General features: G+C 38.7%; 2 protein-coding genes across 3 annotated transcripts in view; one reads left to right on the top strand and one right to left on the bottom strand.

Moving 5' to 3' along the window:
* The window catches only part of COL4A4 (collagen type IV alpha 4 chain), a 66,711-nt gene extending 50,078 nt beyond the window's left edge, over positions 1–16,633 (bottom strand). The window contains exons 1-4 of the mRNA XM_035334687.1: positions 16,494–16,633; positions 12,679–12,859; positions 10,188–10,227; positions 8,196–8,273 (exon numbers count right to left, since the gene is read on the bottom strand). Coding sequence (XP_035190578.1) covers positions 8,196–8,273; positions 10,188–10,227; positions 12,679–12,734 — 174 coding nt within the window. The 5' untranslated portion in view covers positions 12,735–12,859; positions 16,494–16,633. The remainder of the gene's footprint in view (positions 1–8,195; positions 8,274–10,187; positions 10,228–12,678; positions 12,860–16,493) is intronic.
* Positions 16,593–17,446, top strand: part of COL4A3 (collagen type IV alpha 3 chain) — a 61,202-nt gene continuing 60,348 nt past the window's right edge. For both annotated transcript variants that reach the window (XR_004753250.1, XM_035334688.1), the window contains exon 1: positions 16,593–16,862. Coding sequence is in view for 1 of the 2 variants with exons in the window: in XM_035334688.1 (XP_035190579.1) it covers positions 16,752–16,862 (111 nt within the window). In the remaining variant the exon portion in view is untranslated. The remainder of the gene's footprint in view (positions 16,863–17,446) is intronic.

The following is a 17,446-nucleotide window of genomic DNA, read 5'->3' as shown; positions in this document are numbered from 1 at the left end:
TTTGTAGACATTAGAACAAATCAAGAGTTCCCTCTCTCTTTCAAGCCACGTTATATACTCATTATCTTAAGTTTTTCTAGCTCACGTCTTCCATCATCACTCTCAGATTTTAATGCCTTATATAATAGGTGTGAAGTTTCCTGCAGGAAAAAATGATAGTTATTAGCAAATGCATTTACAGAAAGTATAAATTTGAATAGATTTAGTTAAAAATGTTTAGGAGGCTGCAGAATGTCACTTATTTATACACAGCTCTAAATTCAGTATCTGTACCTGCAGTATCATACAGATCAGCTCTACGGATTTCGATGAAGTTTTCCAAGGTAATCCATATTTTCAAGTAAAAACATTCCCCATTACAAAACAACTGGATTTCTTAGTCTATAGCGTTGGTATGGAGTTGTTTTGGTTTTTGTTCTGTGCTGCTGAACAACTATTAAATCACAGACTCAGTGATGAGTAAAATAAGCTTTCTAGTCAAACATTTCACATATGAGCTGTCTGCACTTTCACCCTACAAAGCCTACATAACGCTCTTCGTTATTCACATTTTTATCATAACATTATTCATATTTTTCATTATATATCATCATAATGGTTTTGCTATAAGTTGTTTTAAGAGTGTTTTGCTTTATTTTCAGAGTTAGCCTATCGGTTATGCCACGTTATTTGAAGAGAGAGCAAAATGGCTCCCCATGCTTTCCAGAAAAAAAAAAAAAAAAAAAAAAAAAAGGCTATGGCTCTAAGACCACTTGGGGGCAGTAAAGGGTATTTCAGTAAAATCTCCATTCACAGAAACGACAAACCATACGTTCATTCCTATGAATGGATTCAGGAAAAACGAAAGGACAGAAATCAAAGGTGGCTGTAGACATGTATGTTAGCTCCAGGCATCAAATTATGTTGAAGTGATAGAACCAAATTCCATTCTGCTGAGTGTAGACTGAATCTGTCCGAACAAAATCTTTTCTCACAAATTGCAAGCAGGGCCTTGAAGCATTTTTTTTAAACCTCAGGGCACTAAAACTATGAACACAAATTTAGTTCAGAGGCTAGGAAAAGAAGCCCAACAAGGATAATGGAGGACTACCTGAAAAAGTATCCTCGTATACCTTGTGTTCCGTTTGTCATTACTGGCACCCTTCACTTAAACCGTGATTTTGTTTCCAATGAAGTCACATGCAAAAATTCCAGGGCAGAATCAGCATTTTGTCTTCAGCAACAGACAAAGTTGCTGAAGTATAACAGAAAGTTATAACAGTTATACTTTTTTGATAGCATAATTTGGAGTATAAAATATTACGGAAATTAAGAGCTACAAGTATTAAAATCTGCTGATTCTACATTTTTGTTAACAATGAATGGACAGTAAGGACTCTGGGTATTATTTGAATATTTGCTTGTATGGGCATTTGCAGACAGTCTGTTGGCAGTGCCTTGCACATCCTCTGTTCTAAAACTGAATTTATTCACTGAAGTACCTTTTAAAGCAGCTATGACAGACTCTTCATACTTGATAAGAAAAGACTGGACAACCGCTCTAATTACAGCACAATTCTGAGTATTAGAAAAATAAAATGAATGAGACTAATAAAATAGTAAATACAATTATTTGAACCATTCACTCTACTGGAATCAAGACTTTTTCTTAGTATACTGAACTAGCTTTTACCATGCAAAATATAACATTCATCAGCAGGAGAAAAAAAAAAAAAAAAAAAAAGGACAAGGTATTTCTCACTAATGTTCCAATGCCTTGCTGTTAACAATGCATTTTGTTGACAACGTGTTTCTGCAGCAACTTTAATATTTTTAATTAATGTGTACACTCTGCAGCCAACAGCTGAAAAATTTTTCAAATAATGATATATCCTTTGGACAGTTGAAGAGACATGATTTTCGGAGTACTCAGAAAAAAGGTGAGAAACCTTTTGATGGTAATTAACTATCGTAAGCAATAAACACTTCCAGGATATATGGTCCTTTAGGCTGACAAAAATGCCTTCTCTAGTTGCTAAGCTATGAATTTAATTGACTCCATGGTTTATGTCTTCAGCAGGAGGTAGTGAAGTCATAAACCACAGTCGCTGAATCCAGAATTCACAATAGGTTTGACAGCTGATACAACTTTAGCATGCCATGTCAAGCTGGTGGATTGTCTCTCTTTCTTTCAGCTCAAAGACTGATAATGACTGGGAGCTTTGTTAAGACCAAACTGATACCATGTCATAACATCTATTATCACATCTATTATTTGTGCCCATCCAATGTGACTACCACAGCATTACAGTCTCAGGACAGCTGTACAAATAAAGAGGATGAAGGTAGTCATGCTCATGTGGAAATGACAAATTAGCTCAGTTAAAATGGACAGAATATTATGTCTTCTCTGCCATCTGATGCCAATCAGATGCCATTTAGATCCTCAATGCCTTGTTAATTGTCTAGCTCAGGAACTGCCCATGTCAAGACTATGGTCTGTCATTTTAGCATGTCCTGGACTTGACCTGCAGTAAGAAACTGACTTTTGACAAAACAAGACCGTATCTTTTAAAATTAAGTATGCTTCCTGTGAGTAAGACTCAAAATATTTCACAATCACGCAGCAAAGCATTTAATACCATGTAGAAAAAACAATGGCCAGGATTATTTGGAATTACTTTTTTTTGGTAGCTTGAGACATTCAAGAGCACCTGATTTTTAGATTGCCCTGAGCACTATCTGCATGAAAATCAGACATTTTAGAGGAGTGTTCACTGGAAAAGCAAACAAACAACAGTTGAAGTTATCAGAGTGAATTCTATGTTTTACTTCTCATTGTCAATAAAGTTAAAAGAAGTCCAGTTATTGCCTTCAGTTAGAATAGTACCTATGTTACATGCTATGTGGATGAATCAATGATACAGGAAATGGATTTACCTTCTATTCTCATAAACAAAAGCAAAACTTCTCAGCAACTGCACAGAATCAGATTGTAGGCAAATACTATAGTGCTCCTTCTACACTAGACTCTGGCATGTAACCAGTCTTTTTCATTTTACCAGCGGCAGGATGGAGAAAGGGAGGGAAGTAAGAGTAGTCTGGAGGCGACAGAGAGTGTGCACAAAGGCATTTGCAGACAGATGTTTTCTTTTGTAATTTGCTTTGTGAGGTGGAAGTATCTGCTGCTACTCTAAGCTCCGCTCTTGTCCTCTCCCTTTTTGGAAGAACAGGTCTTTTACACAGCCAAGCCACAGCTTCCAGGACTTGTAGGGGTGTCCATTCTGGGAGGTTTCCACTCCTCCAGTGTAACTGTGTAGGACTGGGACCAAAACCTTTTTCACTTGAAGTCAAGGCTTCAGAATCAACCTTCTAAATATTAACATTATCAAGATGAGATACAGATGGGAAAACACATGACCAAGTGACTTTAAATCCTCCCTCTTTTCATTATTAAAGCAAATTTTTCTTTGAGGATCAAACAAATATATGGGATGTTCTTTATTGTCAATTTGTTCAGAAACAACAGATCACATAGCGCCTTTGAGTATTAGGTAACTTTTTTTATAGTCAGATTTTGAGCTGATTAAATGCAATAGTAACCCTTAATGTTTGACTTGTCTCAGCATCTAGATTGTGCTACAACCTACTAGGAAATTCTGTGCTCTTTTAATATTATTTTGTAATGAGACAATATGCTAGAGAACATAGTACCGGATGATGCAGCTTAACCACGATATTTTAGTGTATCACAACAAATCACAGTGAAGAGCTGAAAACATTTTTCACATTTTTTTGCTTTGTTTTGTTTTTAACACTGAACCATGAAAAGAAGAAGCATCCAATAAGCCAGTGGGTGTCACTATTGTGTCAAAGAAGTACTGAACCGGAATGATCTTGGCACATACACTCTAAGAAAGACAACGCTTGAAAGCAGAGTGCTGCAAATATAATGTCTTGGACCACAAATGACTAATATCAGATTAGCTAATAAAATAAATTAAACTTTTGCTCTGATTCCATCTCTTCAAGTGTTCAAGTCCAGGTTGCCTGGGGCTTTGAGCAATATGATCTACTGGAAGATCTCTCTGCCCATGGCAGGGGAGTTGGAACTGGGATATGGTCTTTAAAACACTTTTTACTCAAATCATTCTTTGATTTTATGATCAATTTTATTGAAACAAGTCACTGATTGGTGATTGTTGGTTGATTCAAATCTATGAAGAAGAATTATTTTGTAGAGTTTTGTAATCCCTCAAATTCTGTTGCCCGATGTGGAATAGGTTACCGATCTGAAGCAACTAAGAAAAACATTATTAATAGTATGGTGGGACAGGAGAACCAAAATTACTAAGGAAAGAAAATATTCAAGCACAAAAGAGATAACTTATTAAATTCAAAACTCTTGAAAAATTTGGAAACATATCTAATATGAAAACTGCTAATTTACAGATGCTGTTGTTGGACACTGTGTGTGAAGAACAGTCTCAAAGAGACCTTGCAGTGAGGAGAACAGAGTGATCCTGTACTTATTCCACATTCTGGTAAGTAGATTCCATTCTCTATCAGTTAAAATCCTAATTTCTGAAACCAGAGAACCGCTTTCTGCTCTGCTCATCTACAAAAAATAACAACAACAAAAAACTGCTTCAGATATAGGTCTGGGGTCCTCCTTTCTCTAGATCTGTTGTTCTATGGTTCTCAGCTAATTTAAGTGAAATACAATAGAAATGCTACAGAAATGTGTAACTCATGTCAGGAGTCTTATATTTTAAAGAAATTAAATCGTATTTTAGCTAACATACTGAGAAAAATGATCAACAAGTACAAGGCAAAAAGTGGGACAGATCTGGGTTTTTTCAAATGCTAGTATGCATCTCTGATAAAGGATTCAGCTAAGCACATGCATTTTGAGATCAAATATACGGATTTTGCATATTTTACAAGTGCTGGATATTCCATGTGAATGACAGACAACTCATTTGTGTTATTTATGTTCAGTATTCCAACACCATACTGGCAGGCAAAAAAAAAGTGTGGTTTAATAATGCTTCTTAGGCACAAAAAAATGACCATTTCCTGTTTCTCTGTTAGTAAATCTTTACACTGTGCTGGAAATTGGACTCGGTTAACCCATATAACCAACTACGGAGACATGATAACCCACAGGACCCATTAGAAAGATGTGATGAGAACAGCACTATCAGAAGACAGACCTACCACAGTGGTAGATTTCACCATTAGTATCCCACTGTCCAACTCATTTAGTATCTCTCACAAATGCTTACTCCTTACACCTCACATGCAAGACATTCCTCTTAGATACCCCTTTGCTACGTTCTCTCCTCACTAATATGAAAATAGGCCACTCGCTTCATCTGCAAAAGAACAAACATTGGTCTTGCTGAGTTATACTTGTTATTCACTTTGCTCCAGGCATTTCACATGATCTCATAGAAGCTTGATCAGGTTGGGTCATGAATAGACGCTTGCTTTCTAAATCTACTTAACTCTATAAACAAAGCCAAAGGAATTGAATGGGATCAAACTCCGGGGTCGGCACAGGGCAGGTTTACAATCGGTCAGTGCTAACTGCAAACATTTTTTAAATTATCTGTTAAATACTGTTAGAGCAGCCATCATTTTTCAGGCCTCTGATTCAACACTTCAAAAATTACTAAGGGCATAACTTCCCATGTTAGAGAACGAGGGGAAAATGGAGGAAAGTTTTCACTATCTCTTTGACATATCATATGGAAGAATAAAGAGGAAGATAAACTAAACCAATTAATTTGCTGTCTGCCTCTAATTACATTGACTGCTACTGGCTCCTTAAAGTCTATACTTTTGACTGGGAGAGAAGAGGCAAAAGAAAGTCTCAAGTGATAAGGGCTGGCACCAAAAACCATGAGGATCACTTACTGAACATCCCCAGATCTCTCAGCCTTTCTTCATAGGAGAGGTGCTACTCCTCTAAGGATAAGTCTTAGACTACCATGTTCAACTGAAGATAATGAAGAGAATGCCATACCATCTGAATCCCCAAGGCAAAAGAATTCAAAAATAAAGAGCAGGGGAAAAAAGTTGGCGTGGGCTACATATACCAATGTAATTCAATTATATACACTGTTGTAGCTCACTCAGATGCTGCCTTTCTCTTTCCAGTCTTTGAAGAAGCCCCCCATATTGCAGTTGTTTGAACATAGCTGGTTGCTCTAAGTCTGGCTTTCCAGCTGGTCTGGATGGGATTACCATCCCATTGCCTTTTGCCCAGCAAGTACATGAATTTTCTAGTCTTTTTGTGCTTTCAGCAAATGTTTGCTGAGGGGACTAGCTCATCCTTATTTTTGACATCTAGCCTATTCTAAATAGCAAAAAAGGAAAAAAAAAAAAAATGAAGCACTAAGCAACAAAATGTACTCATTGTACATTTTGTACTCAAAATGTACTGTTGCTCATATCTCCACTCCTTTACAAAGAAGGTTTATTTAATAAACTGCACACTTCTGAGATTTTAGGCGTTGATACTGTACAATTCCAGCCCTTCAATGTTCATCTGTTTCTTGCACTTTAAAGACCAGATTGAGGAAGATCAAACCTCTGATGAACCAGCCTGGCAGCAGAATTCAGACTCGAAAGAAGATAAAGCATGATGTTTTGCATTCTAGGAAGCTAACAACAAGATAAGTAAGTGTTTTGTTTTGTAATAAGTAGTCTCCACAAAAGTTAGGAAAGCAAAATTAGTGTGTCAGAGTGTAAAGGCAGAACACAGCTGAGAATCAACAGGATTGCAGGCTTAAAAAAAGATAAAGTAATACTATATAGAATAATTCAACACCATACACTAGAAAACATTTGCAACAATCTATCTGAATTATGTTTATTTAAACTGTATTTCATACAATGGCTGTTAAGATACAGCCATTAATACACAACTCCTTGTGTATTGATGACTAGTAATAATTGCATGGCATATAAATTCCTGTTGCACTGGAGAGATTGTACTTGTCAGTGTGCACATGTATTTCAGAGCTGCTTCAGAGAAGGGTAAATTCTCAATTTACATTAGCATAATGATAATTGAATTTATTTTTAAATGTTTATTTTCATACTACACTTCTGTTAGGCACTTAGGTCTAGACCTTGTAAGTATTTAGAAAACTAATTGCAAATCCATGAGTCATGGTTTGGTTTACCTGTGGAGGAGACGACAGCTGAAGAAAGAGCCTTACTGACTGCAGTGAATATTGATTACTGACTGATTACAGGCATGTAATTCAGAACTTCCAGACTACTGAGAGAGACCCAGGTTCAGGGGGAATTTTCATCATCCTTTCTTTTTCCTCATTTCACAGTCAGTTGTTTTTAAATGGTACTTTAGATCACATTTTTGGTATCCAAATCAGTCTATTCTGTAGCTCTGTGAATCACTGCAATGCTGCTAGTCAAAATACTCTTCCTGGGATGCCAATTTGTTAACAGTGTTACAGAGATAGACACATCCTAGGCCCCGATTATGAAAATCCTACAGTATGGGGGAACCTTGTATAGACATAATCCTGGAGGATTAGGATAGGATCCAAGGACACCAGGGCAGTGATCATGACACAGCAAAGCACCCTGATGACTGCACAAGCACAGGAAGGGAAAGGTGTGCCTTGCTTTTGTGGCCACTCAGGTTGTACAGAAATAAACGGGGCATGTGGGTCTTCCAAAAACTGATCCACTATGCCCCAAACTTTATGTTTTAAGCCCAAAACTTTAACATCAGTGCTTTGAAAGAAAATTGTTTCAATACTATTTTTCAGTTGTTTGGTCATCAGAGAACAAGAAACACGAAAACAAGTTCCCACAAAACTAGTAAATGACATAGACATTCTCTTTTAAACAACTTCTTAGGAGAAAACAAGCATAGATTTCTAAACTTAATATATTATATGATTAGGCTTTGTCTAACTTCCAAATTTATCTCAAAGAATACTTACCAAAAAAAATGGCACCAGGATTATTAGAAACCTAATTTACAAGCAAACCTGTTCACAATCTTAACTTTCTTCAATGATAGGTGTACTTCATACCAGCAACAGAATTATGCTAGCTTGCTGTATTCAGACTTGTTTATGCTCACAAGCCATACTGATGTTAAAGAATAGCAGTGTGCACAAAATGAACAGTATTTGCAACAGCAATTATCAGTAGTTCTGCTTATCACTTACTCTTGATCCTTTTTCTGGAAAGCACCGACAAACTGAACAATCCTGTCCCCCACATGGGTCAATATATGCGTATCCTCCCTAAAAATTGACAGGTTATGAATTTAATAATGCACAATAGACAGCAAACAGTATATCATATGGCATGGCACTATTATTATTATTATTATTAAATTCTCGGTTGTTTCTGAAAGGGTACAATAGGAAGAAACTGCTGTTTACGCAAATTTATCCAGTATTGAAGAACTGAACAAAAAATGTGAATTCTCTGTTAAAATGTTACCAAAATTAATAATATATTATTTATTCCTATTTAATTAAGATATGCACTAAAGTTTTTGATTTGTACACATACTGTTCAATTAGATGATTTTTAAGGCAAAAGATTTGGCTACTGTTGCATACCCACAGGGCAATTCCCTGCTGAGGAAGGAACTTGGCATAGCACCAAACGTCAGAATACCGTGTAGATTTTCAACTTGATGCAGAAAAGCAAGGATGGTTTTGATTTTGCAGGAGATTCAGTATTTTAGGGGAATTATGCCCACACTTTCAAGCTGGTGTGGTCTCAAGAAATGCACTTCCAGCACAGCCGGCGTGTGTCCAGACTGCTTAGCTGAGGACCATAGCAAACACAGCACTGACACAACTTGCCTGTTCGCGGTATGGACTGGCACCATAAAACACTGCTAAAGTCTCAAAAGCTGTTCTTGCATACCAAGCTTCTCCTAAATTTTGGAAGTCACTGGGCAAAGTCAGGGCCTCTAAGGAACATTGGTACCAGAAGCATGTGATCCACATCTGATCATTTCTAACACTTCATAAAGAGTTTCTAACTCTTCACTTATAAACTCTCTTATGCAATTGGAATGTCCATTAGGTCACAATTTTTCAGTAAAATTAAGTGTGTACATGATCAGAGTGGCTCTGAATAGGATGACAAGAACTTAAAAGATTTAAAAGTAGTTTAGGTAAACAAGTAAACAGTGATAATATGAAAATGTTTGCTTAGTATGGATTTCATTTCTATCAAGGTCAAAATGTTTTGTTATTCATTTTAATAATCAACAGAACACAATAGGTTCATACTTCAATTTTTCAAGGAGAAAGCACTGACAAATATTAGATAAGGAAGAAAATTTCTGTACTATCTACAGTATTTTTAGAATATCTGGTGCTCCCATGCCTTAGAACTAGATAGAGGGTATGATAGTCTCTCTCATAGACTGCTTCTCTTTCCCATACTGGACCTCCCATGAAATTCCTAATCTATTTCACACTAGACTCTCACCTAGTCATTAAAAACTTGACTCTACTGGAATGTGAATGGAATGCAACTTTCTAATAACATAAGCTGTTTCCTTTTGTTCTAATAGAAACATTTATTTAAAAAAAATATTTCAATCTTCAGTATTTCAACTAAAAAGGGGTGACAGGAAAAAAAACAACAACAAAAAAAAGCTTTTCATATATATTTGAAAGAAACAAAGAGGATGGACTCAAAAGATGTTTCACTGAGGGCACTGCAAACATGAGATTAATACAGAGGACAGTACAGAGAGGAAAGTAAAGTAGATATTGAGACTATATGAAAATTTTATACGAAAATTTTGACTTCAAGAAGGTGGGAATGTACAGAGAGGCCAGTTTTAACATATAGAAAAGGGCTTGAAAGCTAGAATTAGCATGATATGTATAACGGAGAACCACTGAAGGGATTTCATGAGGAAAGGTACAGTGCATGAGAGTGATTTTTTAAAGGCAAGTTTCCAAAAGTGTCTAAAGATGCCAAAGTTATAATCTAGAAGAATCCAATGGAGAAAATTACAAAATAGTCAAGCTGAGCAACAGGAACATAACAGAAAGTAAGAACTGCAAGAAATACTAAAAGAAACATCACAGTTTTCCCACAGGTTATTTTGGTGTATATCCTGTTCTTTGTTTGAACTATACCATCCCATTTATCAACCGTCAAAAGTAAATATTGTCACTTACCCCATCAATTTCTTGTGCTGAAAAAACAATCAGCAGCCACCTGATTTAGAAGAAGGAGAAAACTCATTTAAAACTAAACTTCCAATATTCAACCTTCACAAACATGTGGCCTCTAAGAAGAAAGAAGTGTAGACATATGATTAAGTCCTGTTTGAGGTGATTACTTACTTAAAGGATATAAGAGATATGTGTCATTAAAAAATGGTCAGCATATGCTATATAATTTTACCTTTTTGGATTTGTGATCCTGAGTACAGATAGGGATGTGCAAGAATATGTAAATGTTTTTTTTCCTCCTGATAACCTATTTCCAGTCCCACAATTAGGAACAGTTAGAGAAAAAGCATTCCAGACAGACTTCTGCACTTCCGCAGACACCATGGGTGAAGATGTAGGAGAGCTGGGGGTTATTTGTCATCTGCCCCCAGATGAGTTAACTGCTACTGTTTTCTTTTGCTCAGAAACACAGCAAGAGAGAAAGAAGGCAGGGAGCAGAAGTGCACTCAAAATAGCTGCATGTTTCCAGAGCAGCTGCTGGGGAAGCCCAGCTCCATCCCAACCACTGCAAGTGGTGGATTATGAAGTTGCAATCATGCCTTTTCTGACTCCTAGATGAATTAATATTTTTTTAAAAAAGAAAGAAAAAAAAAAAGAAAGAAAGATAAGGTAGGCCAAAATTTCTGCAGCAATACAAGAAAGAATCATTATTATTAATGATTAATATTAACATTACTATTAATGACAAATAAGTAGGTGCCCACTCTTTACATGGAAAGATACATTAGATACAGCTGTAATGTACAGCCTATACTGTGTATTAGTCTACATGCTACAGTAAAGCCTGTAACAAAATGCTTCAACCCTGCAAATTTAGTAAATCTCCCAAAGTCCTATTTAGTTCAACCCGATTTTATTTTTTCTTTATGTTATTCATACGACCAACCCTTCACAGCACTGAGAACTGTGCCAGCAAACCCAGGCTTATCGTTTCAGACCATAATTGTTCACAGAATCAGACTGCAAATTATAAAACCTCTGTATGCACTGATACGTACTGACAAATTGAATACTGACAAATCTAATGTATTTTAGCTATTTATGCACATTTACTCTATACGCTTTTTCAATTTACATTGCCTGCTACTGTTTTTCAAGTGTGCAGATTTTATGGAAATTAAATGTTCATGAAAATGATTACTGGTGACTGAAGACAAACTCATGTTCTCTCTTGATAAAAGTGAAATAAATGATTGGTTAAACAAGGTGAGGTTGTCCCATGATCAGCTATATGGTAGTAAACAGTGGAGTTTTGCATAACACTGCTCTCCACACACAGCTGAAAGTCTACTGGAATTTAATTAGATTTGGAATATATTTATACATACCAACATTATTACACAGCCCTTTTTTGTACGTAAAGAACTCTGCAGTTCAAAACTCTTCTCTGCTGTTAGGCTTCATTCTCACTAGATTCACTATCACTGCCTCTAGTTAGTCCCCTGACATGGGCCTCTGAAGACCTGAGCTGTAAGGAAGATTAAAGGTCCTTAAAGCACAGTTTTTCAGTATGGCAGTGTTTATTCGAAAGACCGTGAAGATGCCCTATATCTAAGTGTTTCATCTAGTAGATGAAATCACACAACACAACAAGGGAAGAGAGGGTATGACAGAAATTCCTGGGCTTGGTGATGTGTGTTATTCCTAATGACCTTAAATCCAAAAGACGTACTGGCAGCATTAAATCTAGCTGGCAGAAACCATAAGAGATATAGGAAATACTCATGAGATGAACTGGTTCAGTGGGCTTTTTTTAAACCCCATGTGCAGGTGGTATAATAAAGACAGAAATACTATGCAAAATAGAAGGAATGAGATATTTGTGTGACAAATGAGTTTAAAAGAACCAGTGTGCCATAGCAGTTACTTGGGTTTATTATGAATTTGGGTATATTTGGGTTTGCATTGACTTTCTATGGAAGATATTACAGAAATGGAATTATCTCACATATTGTTCTTTGAACATTCCTGGCCACACTGACCCTCATCTTCTCCTTAGGATCACTTTCCTCCAGAAAGAACTCCTGCCACAGCTAGTACTATCAAGTATTCCCATCATAGTTTCTGAAAGTTTTCTTCGTACCTTTTAATATTTCTCCCTCATCTGCAAACTTATTCTGGGACAGCCATTCAGGTTTGAATTAGTCATTGATTTTATTTCTACAAATGGGCTCATCACTAGAATGTAGGTGTAAGAACATCTTTTCTGTTAAAACACATTCAGAATTGTAGTTCCTGTTCTCTACTATTTAAATGGTGTGGTACCCTAAGTTTAAATATGAACTTACAGACAAATAGAAATCATATAAACTTATATGCCTATAAAATTTAAGACAGACTGCAGATTATTTAGCTGGTGATTACTGTTTAATTGATAGCTAAGAATGCATCTCAATGACTCCAGTTAAAAATTTTAGTGATCTGTAAAACTCACCAGGCAGCTCTGATAAGCCACTTAATCCGTTCAAACGAATCCTTTGTTAATGCCATTCACATTGATTGATGATCTGCACTTTTTTTTCTTTTTTAAATAAAACAGCAGGTCTTCTGTTTCCTTCTGTTTGTGGATGGTTTACAGACACCATTCCATTCTGTTGTTGTTTTCGCCTCTGAACCTGTTTATATTAAAATACATATCTGAGTAACAATTTTACAAGAATAATTACTGGAAAACCAAAATGTGTCAACAACTGAAATATATCACACTGCATAGCTTTATAGTGGCACTATTACTCCTATTAAGCAGCATTTTTATCATCTATACAATTATTTCAAGAGGACTATATATGAAATTACAGGTAACATGAGAAGAGTACAAGATTTAACTCTAGAAAAGATTAGTCTTCGCCCACTGTTTGAAATAATGAACAAAGAGCATCTTGCGTAATTATTTCTTAAAAAGCTATCATACCTACTGTTTTTGCTAAGAGCATTAAAAAAAGATGACACCTTTCTAATGTAAAGACCTAATGCACTTAAAATATATATAGAGAGACTAGATATTAATATCAAGACCAGAGTTAGGTGTATCTTCTGCAAACTGAGTTGGATTGGTGTGTAGGCATCTGTATGTGCGTCTGAGCAAACTCTGAGTGCAGCATAAGCATTATACAGTTTCAAGTCAAGAGTTATATTCACATGCATGGATAGGCAACACTCATAGCAGAAGTTACCTAGATTTTTTTTAACTTTATTTTTAGACCATTTTTTCCACAGGTTTTGCCAGGATTTAGGAAGCTGGAAGCTCTAAGTTCAAGACTCACCAGAGGGCTCTGCAGTCCCAGGCAGGTAAAAGTCTGCATGCATAAATTAACTATACCATGCATCTGTGACCTCTGACTTGGGTCCAGCAGAATAGACGTAGTTTTATGTGAAAATGTGCTGCATCAACTTTTTTGTAAGCTCAAGCTTCACAGATCTAGAGAAATGGCCAGGTCCTGTGCAGACTTCCATATACCCCAAATAAGACAAAAGCTGAAATCCTTTAGAATAAGGTTACCTTTGGCAAAGGATTCACAGAGGTTATCTTAAAGTGAAGGCTTAGAGGCTTGGCTTTTCCTAGGATAGCACATGTTTTTACAACCTTTTATTTTTCTGATCTGTAGTCTTCCAAATCTGGGGAGGTTAATTTTGAGGAGACTGAACACTGCCTAGAGCAAACAGCCAGGGATTCACTTCCTTTGGAGAAGTCCCCTGAGTAAGCAAAGGCAATCAGCTACTGAGAAGAGAGCAAGGACGCGAACCTGCAGCAAACCGGCTGCCCTCTTTCAGCTGTTCAACAAACAGCTATATTTTCTTTGTAAAACAAATGAGTGTGCAGTTCCAGAAACATTACTGTCTTGCTTTCTGTAATTTAGTGTAATGGCTTGCTAACTAGAACTAATTTGTGAATAATATTGACTCCTATGTGTATGCACAGTATATCCATATCCCATAGTATGAAGAGACTTTGTAAACTACCATGCACTGACTAATGAATGAACAGCCTACGGGCAACGAGTCCATGCTGCAACATCACACTCTACATATACTGTACAGTACTCCCTTCATCTGCCAAATTCTTAATCTCTTTCTGTGGCCCAGTTTTTCATCTGTATGGAAAGAAGCAAGGAAGGAAGGAAGGATGCACAAATACGTTGATACCTCGCTGATTTTTTACATTAGTATTATAAGCAAGACTGCGAGGCATTAAAATACAACAGGGAGGGACTGCCTCAAATGGAAATTCCAAGCCAGTCATAAAGTGTTAGACTTCACAGAGATTTGTTCTTGTTGCCTGCTACCCATGTCACTATTTCATTATCCAGACAGCTTCTGAAAATGATGAAGAAATTCAATTTGGTATGCTTGCTTTGTATTAGCACAGAAGCTTTAATTTTCAAATTAAATTCCATTTTGATCCAACCCATTGACATAGTTTGAAACCATACTTAAAGCGTGAATGGAAGACTTAACTCTGTTTGCTTTTTCATCATGCCCACCTAAAACCCATCATTTTCTGATAAGCTTCATATAGTTCAAAGTGCAAGAATGTAAGGATCATCAAGTCTTATTTAGGCAGATATAGCCATCTGATCTCATGTTCTACATTTTAAAGTAATCACAAAAGTTACTGCCAGAGAATACTTACCTAATACTTAAAGTGCAGAGAACGCTCGCGCTGTAACATAACGTAGTGTTTAGTCTCTAGACAACAGCCGTGAAGGAAGACCATTTCATACTTAGGGACTCTGATGAAGTAAGACCACATCTCCCTTGTCAGTATTTTCCCATCTTTGCTTTTAGCCTTGTTGATTTATTTTTTGGAAATAGCCACATGGGTTTTCATCATTTGAAAACTGACTTAATAGCTTTGTATTATAGCAGTATTTCATTCACTAGGTCCTCTGCATATATTCTTTTCTCCTCATAGTGTTTTTCCTTGTTTCTTCTGTTTCTTCCAATATTTCTTTGGCCTTGTATTCAAAAGCCCCCTTTAAGTATCTTCTTGCTTACTCAGTGAGAGTTATTCCATTCATCCTGCATCTGAACTTTCATCATTTCTGACCATTCTCTTCGACTGACCATGCTGTCCCAGAGAACTCCACACCTTCCGTTTTCACTTTTGTGTGGCGCTCTGCTACCTTCTGTCTAATACCAGTTCTTCTAACGTTAAATTTCAGTGATGGATTTAGGTACTTACAACATACAGATGCCTATGGTTTATAACTGCATGCCACATTTTTGTCCTTACTGCAGTATTCGTGCATAAAAATCATAGCACTGCTACAGTTGATGGGTTTAAGGATCTCACAAAATGATGGATTTAGTGATTTTCTCCCTGAAGTATCATTTTCTCTACATGGTCACCACCTATCTGGCTTGAAAACCAGGGATTTTTTTTTTTCAATTTCTTTCTGTACCTGCCAGCTTGCTCTCATCGATATTTGGGATTTTAGAGTAAAGATGATCATGTCTGTCATGATGTACAAGTTCTTTGGCACTGACCATGATACTCTGCTCTTCCAGAGACATGTTTTTGCTGTGGGGAGAAGTAGCCTCTACTAACTCGCTTTCACAGCAGATTTCAGAGGGGGTTGACAGTGCACTGTACTGAATGGAGACCCAGCTCTTCTACTCTCATGCCTGTATGAGCGGCTGTTTTACAAAGCTCTGTGGTTAGCTTTATGCTCATGAAAGACTTTAGATTTCTATCTCATGAGTAATCCTGACTAAATTCAGATACATATATTATATTGTCGTACGGTTAGGCTTTTCCTGTATCGCTTGTAGTGCTCACCAAAACCCCTAACACAGGATGTCCCGTACAGCACTTCAGAACACGACAAATAAAGTGGGGCTGGCCTGGCCAACGTACCTCCAGAGTCTGCCCAGCAGTCTTTTTGGTGAGATGTTACTTCTGTCAGTAATACAGATGCGATAAACTTTACATACTGCCAACACTTCACAAATCACACTTCCATTCGGAAAACCTCCCTATTACCCAAAGCTGTGCGAAATGCCCGGGCAGAAACGCTTCCCGGGGGTTGACATCGCTGCAGCGGCCAGCAGCGTGTAATTAGCCACCTGCTCTCCGCCGCCTCATTACCGAACCCCCGCTAAAAGCCGAGCACAGCCTCCAGGTCTCGGTCCCGTCACACCCGCGCACCTCAGGGCTGCCCCCATACCCATCCCCCCCCACCCCTCTCCGGCCGGGTCCCCGTCCCCATCCCGGTCCCAGCGCGGCCCGGGGCTGCGCCCTCCACTCACCTCAGCTCCCAGGTGGGAGAGCCCCCGGCTCCTCGCCTACCCCGTGCCCGACGGACGGACGGACGGACAGACGGCGGTGCCCCAGGCAGGGGACGCGGGGTGTGTGGGGGTGTGGGAGGAGAGGGGTGGCCCCGCCCCGGCCAGCCCTGTCCCCTGTCCCCACCCCGGGGGGCCGGGAGCGCTGTGGAGGGTGCGAGACGGCAGCCCCGGGGGGCAGAGTCGGAGCGGCCCGAGCCGAGCTCCGCCGGCAGCGCTGGGATGGCCGCCGGGGGCTGTCCCGGCCGCCTGCTGCCGCTTCTGCCCCTGCTGCTACTCGTACTGCTGGTGCTGCTCGCCCTGCTCCGGCCGGGCCGCGCCGCGGCGGCTGAGGTGAGTGCAGGGGACGGGAGCGCGCTCGGAGCCGTGAGGAGGGAGCGGGGCCGCGCCTCAGGCCTCGCCCGCCTGCCCCAGCCGCGCCGCGCCCTCAGGTGCCGCCGCCCCGTCAGGGCCGGGTGGGCGCCGTCCCCCCCCGACCGCCGTCCCCGGTTGTGTTCCGTCCGTGGCAGCGAGGTGTTAATTTCCCCTCGCGTGCGGTTGCTTCGCAGCCTGTTAAAACACCTCGCCGGTCATCCGTTGTGAGGAAACTGACCGTCCACTTTGCCGTGTTAAACGGAGCCAAATGGTGCTTCTGCTGTACAGATTGTCTGAAACAAACTACTTAATAATAATGTGACTCGTAAAATACTCGTAAAATACTGCACCTCTTCCACTTGCTAGTTCTGCGTCCAGAAACAGACCGAGCACCTCACCCATCGTGTTCTTTCCTGGCAGTCTGTGACTAACTTGAAGTCCTGTTTAGTCGTTTAACAAAAATCTAATTGCTTCATTTATGAAGGAGTTAAAGCACCTCCTGGTTCTTAAGTAGAACAGGGGTACCAGACCTATTTGCCATTCCAGTAAATTACCAATTTTCT

The sequence above is a fragment of the Oxyura jamaicensis genome, chromosome 9 (assembly GCF_011077185.1).
Source record: "Oxyura jamaicensis isolate SHBP4307 breed ruddy duck chromosome 9, BPBGC_Ojam_1.0, whole genome shotgun sequence".
Classification (NCBI taxonomy): Eukaryota; Metazoa; Chordata; class Aves; order Anseriformes; family Anatidae; genus Oxyura; species Oxyura jamaicensis.
The sequence above is the reverse complement of the archived record's forward strand: the minus strand, read 5'-3'. Positions and strand labels throughout refer to the sequence as shown.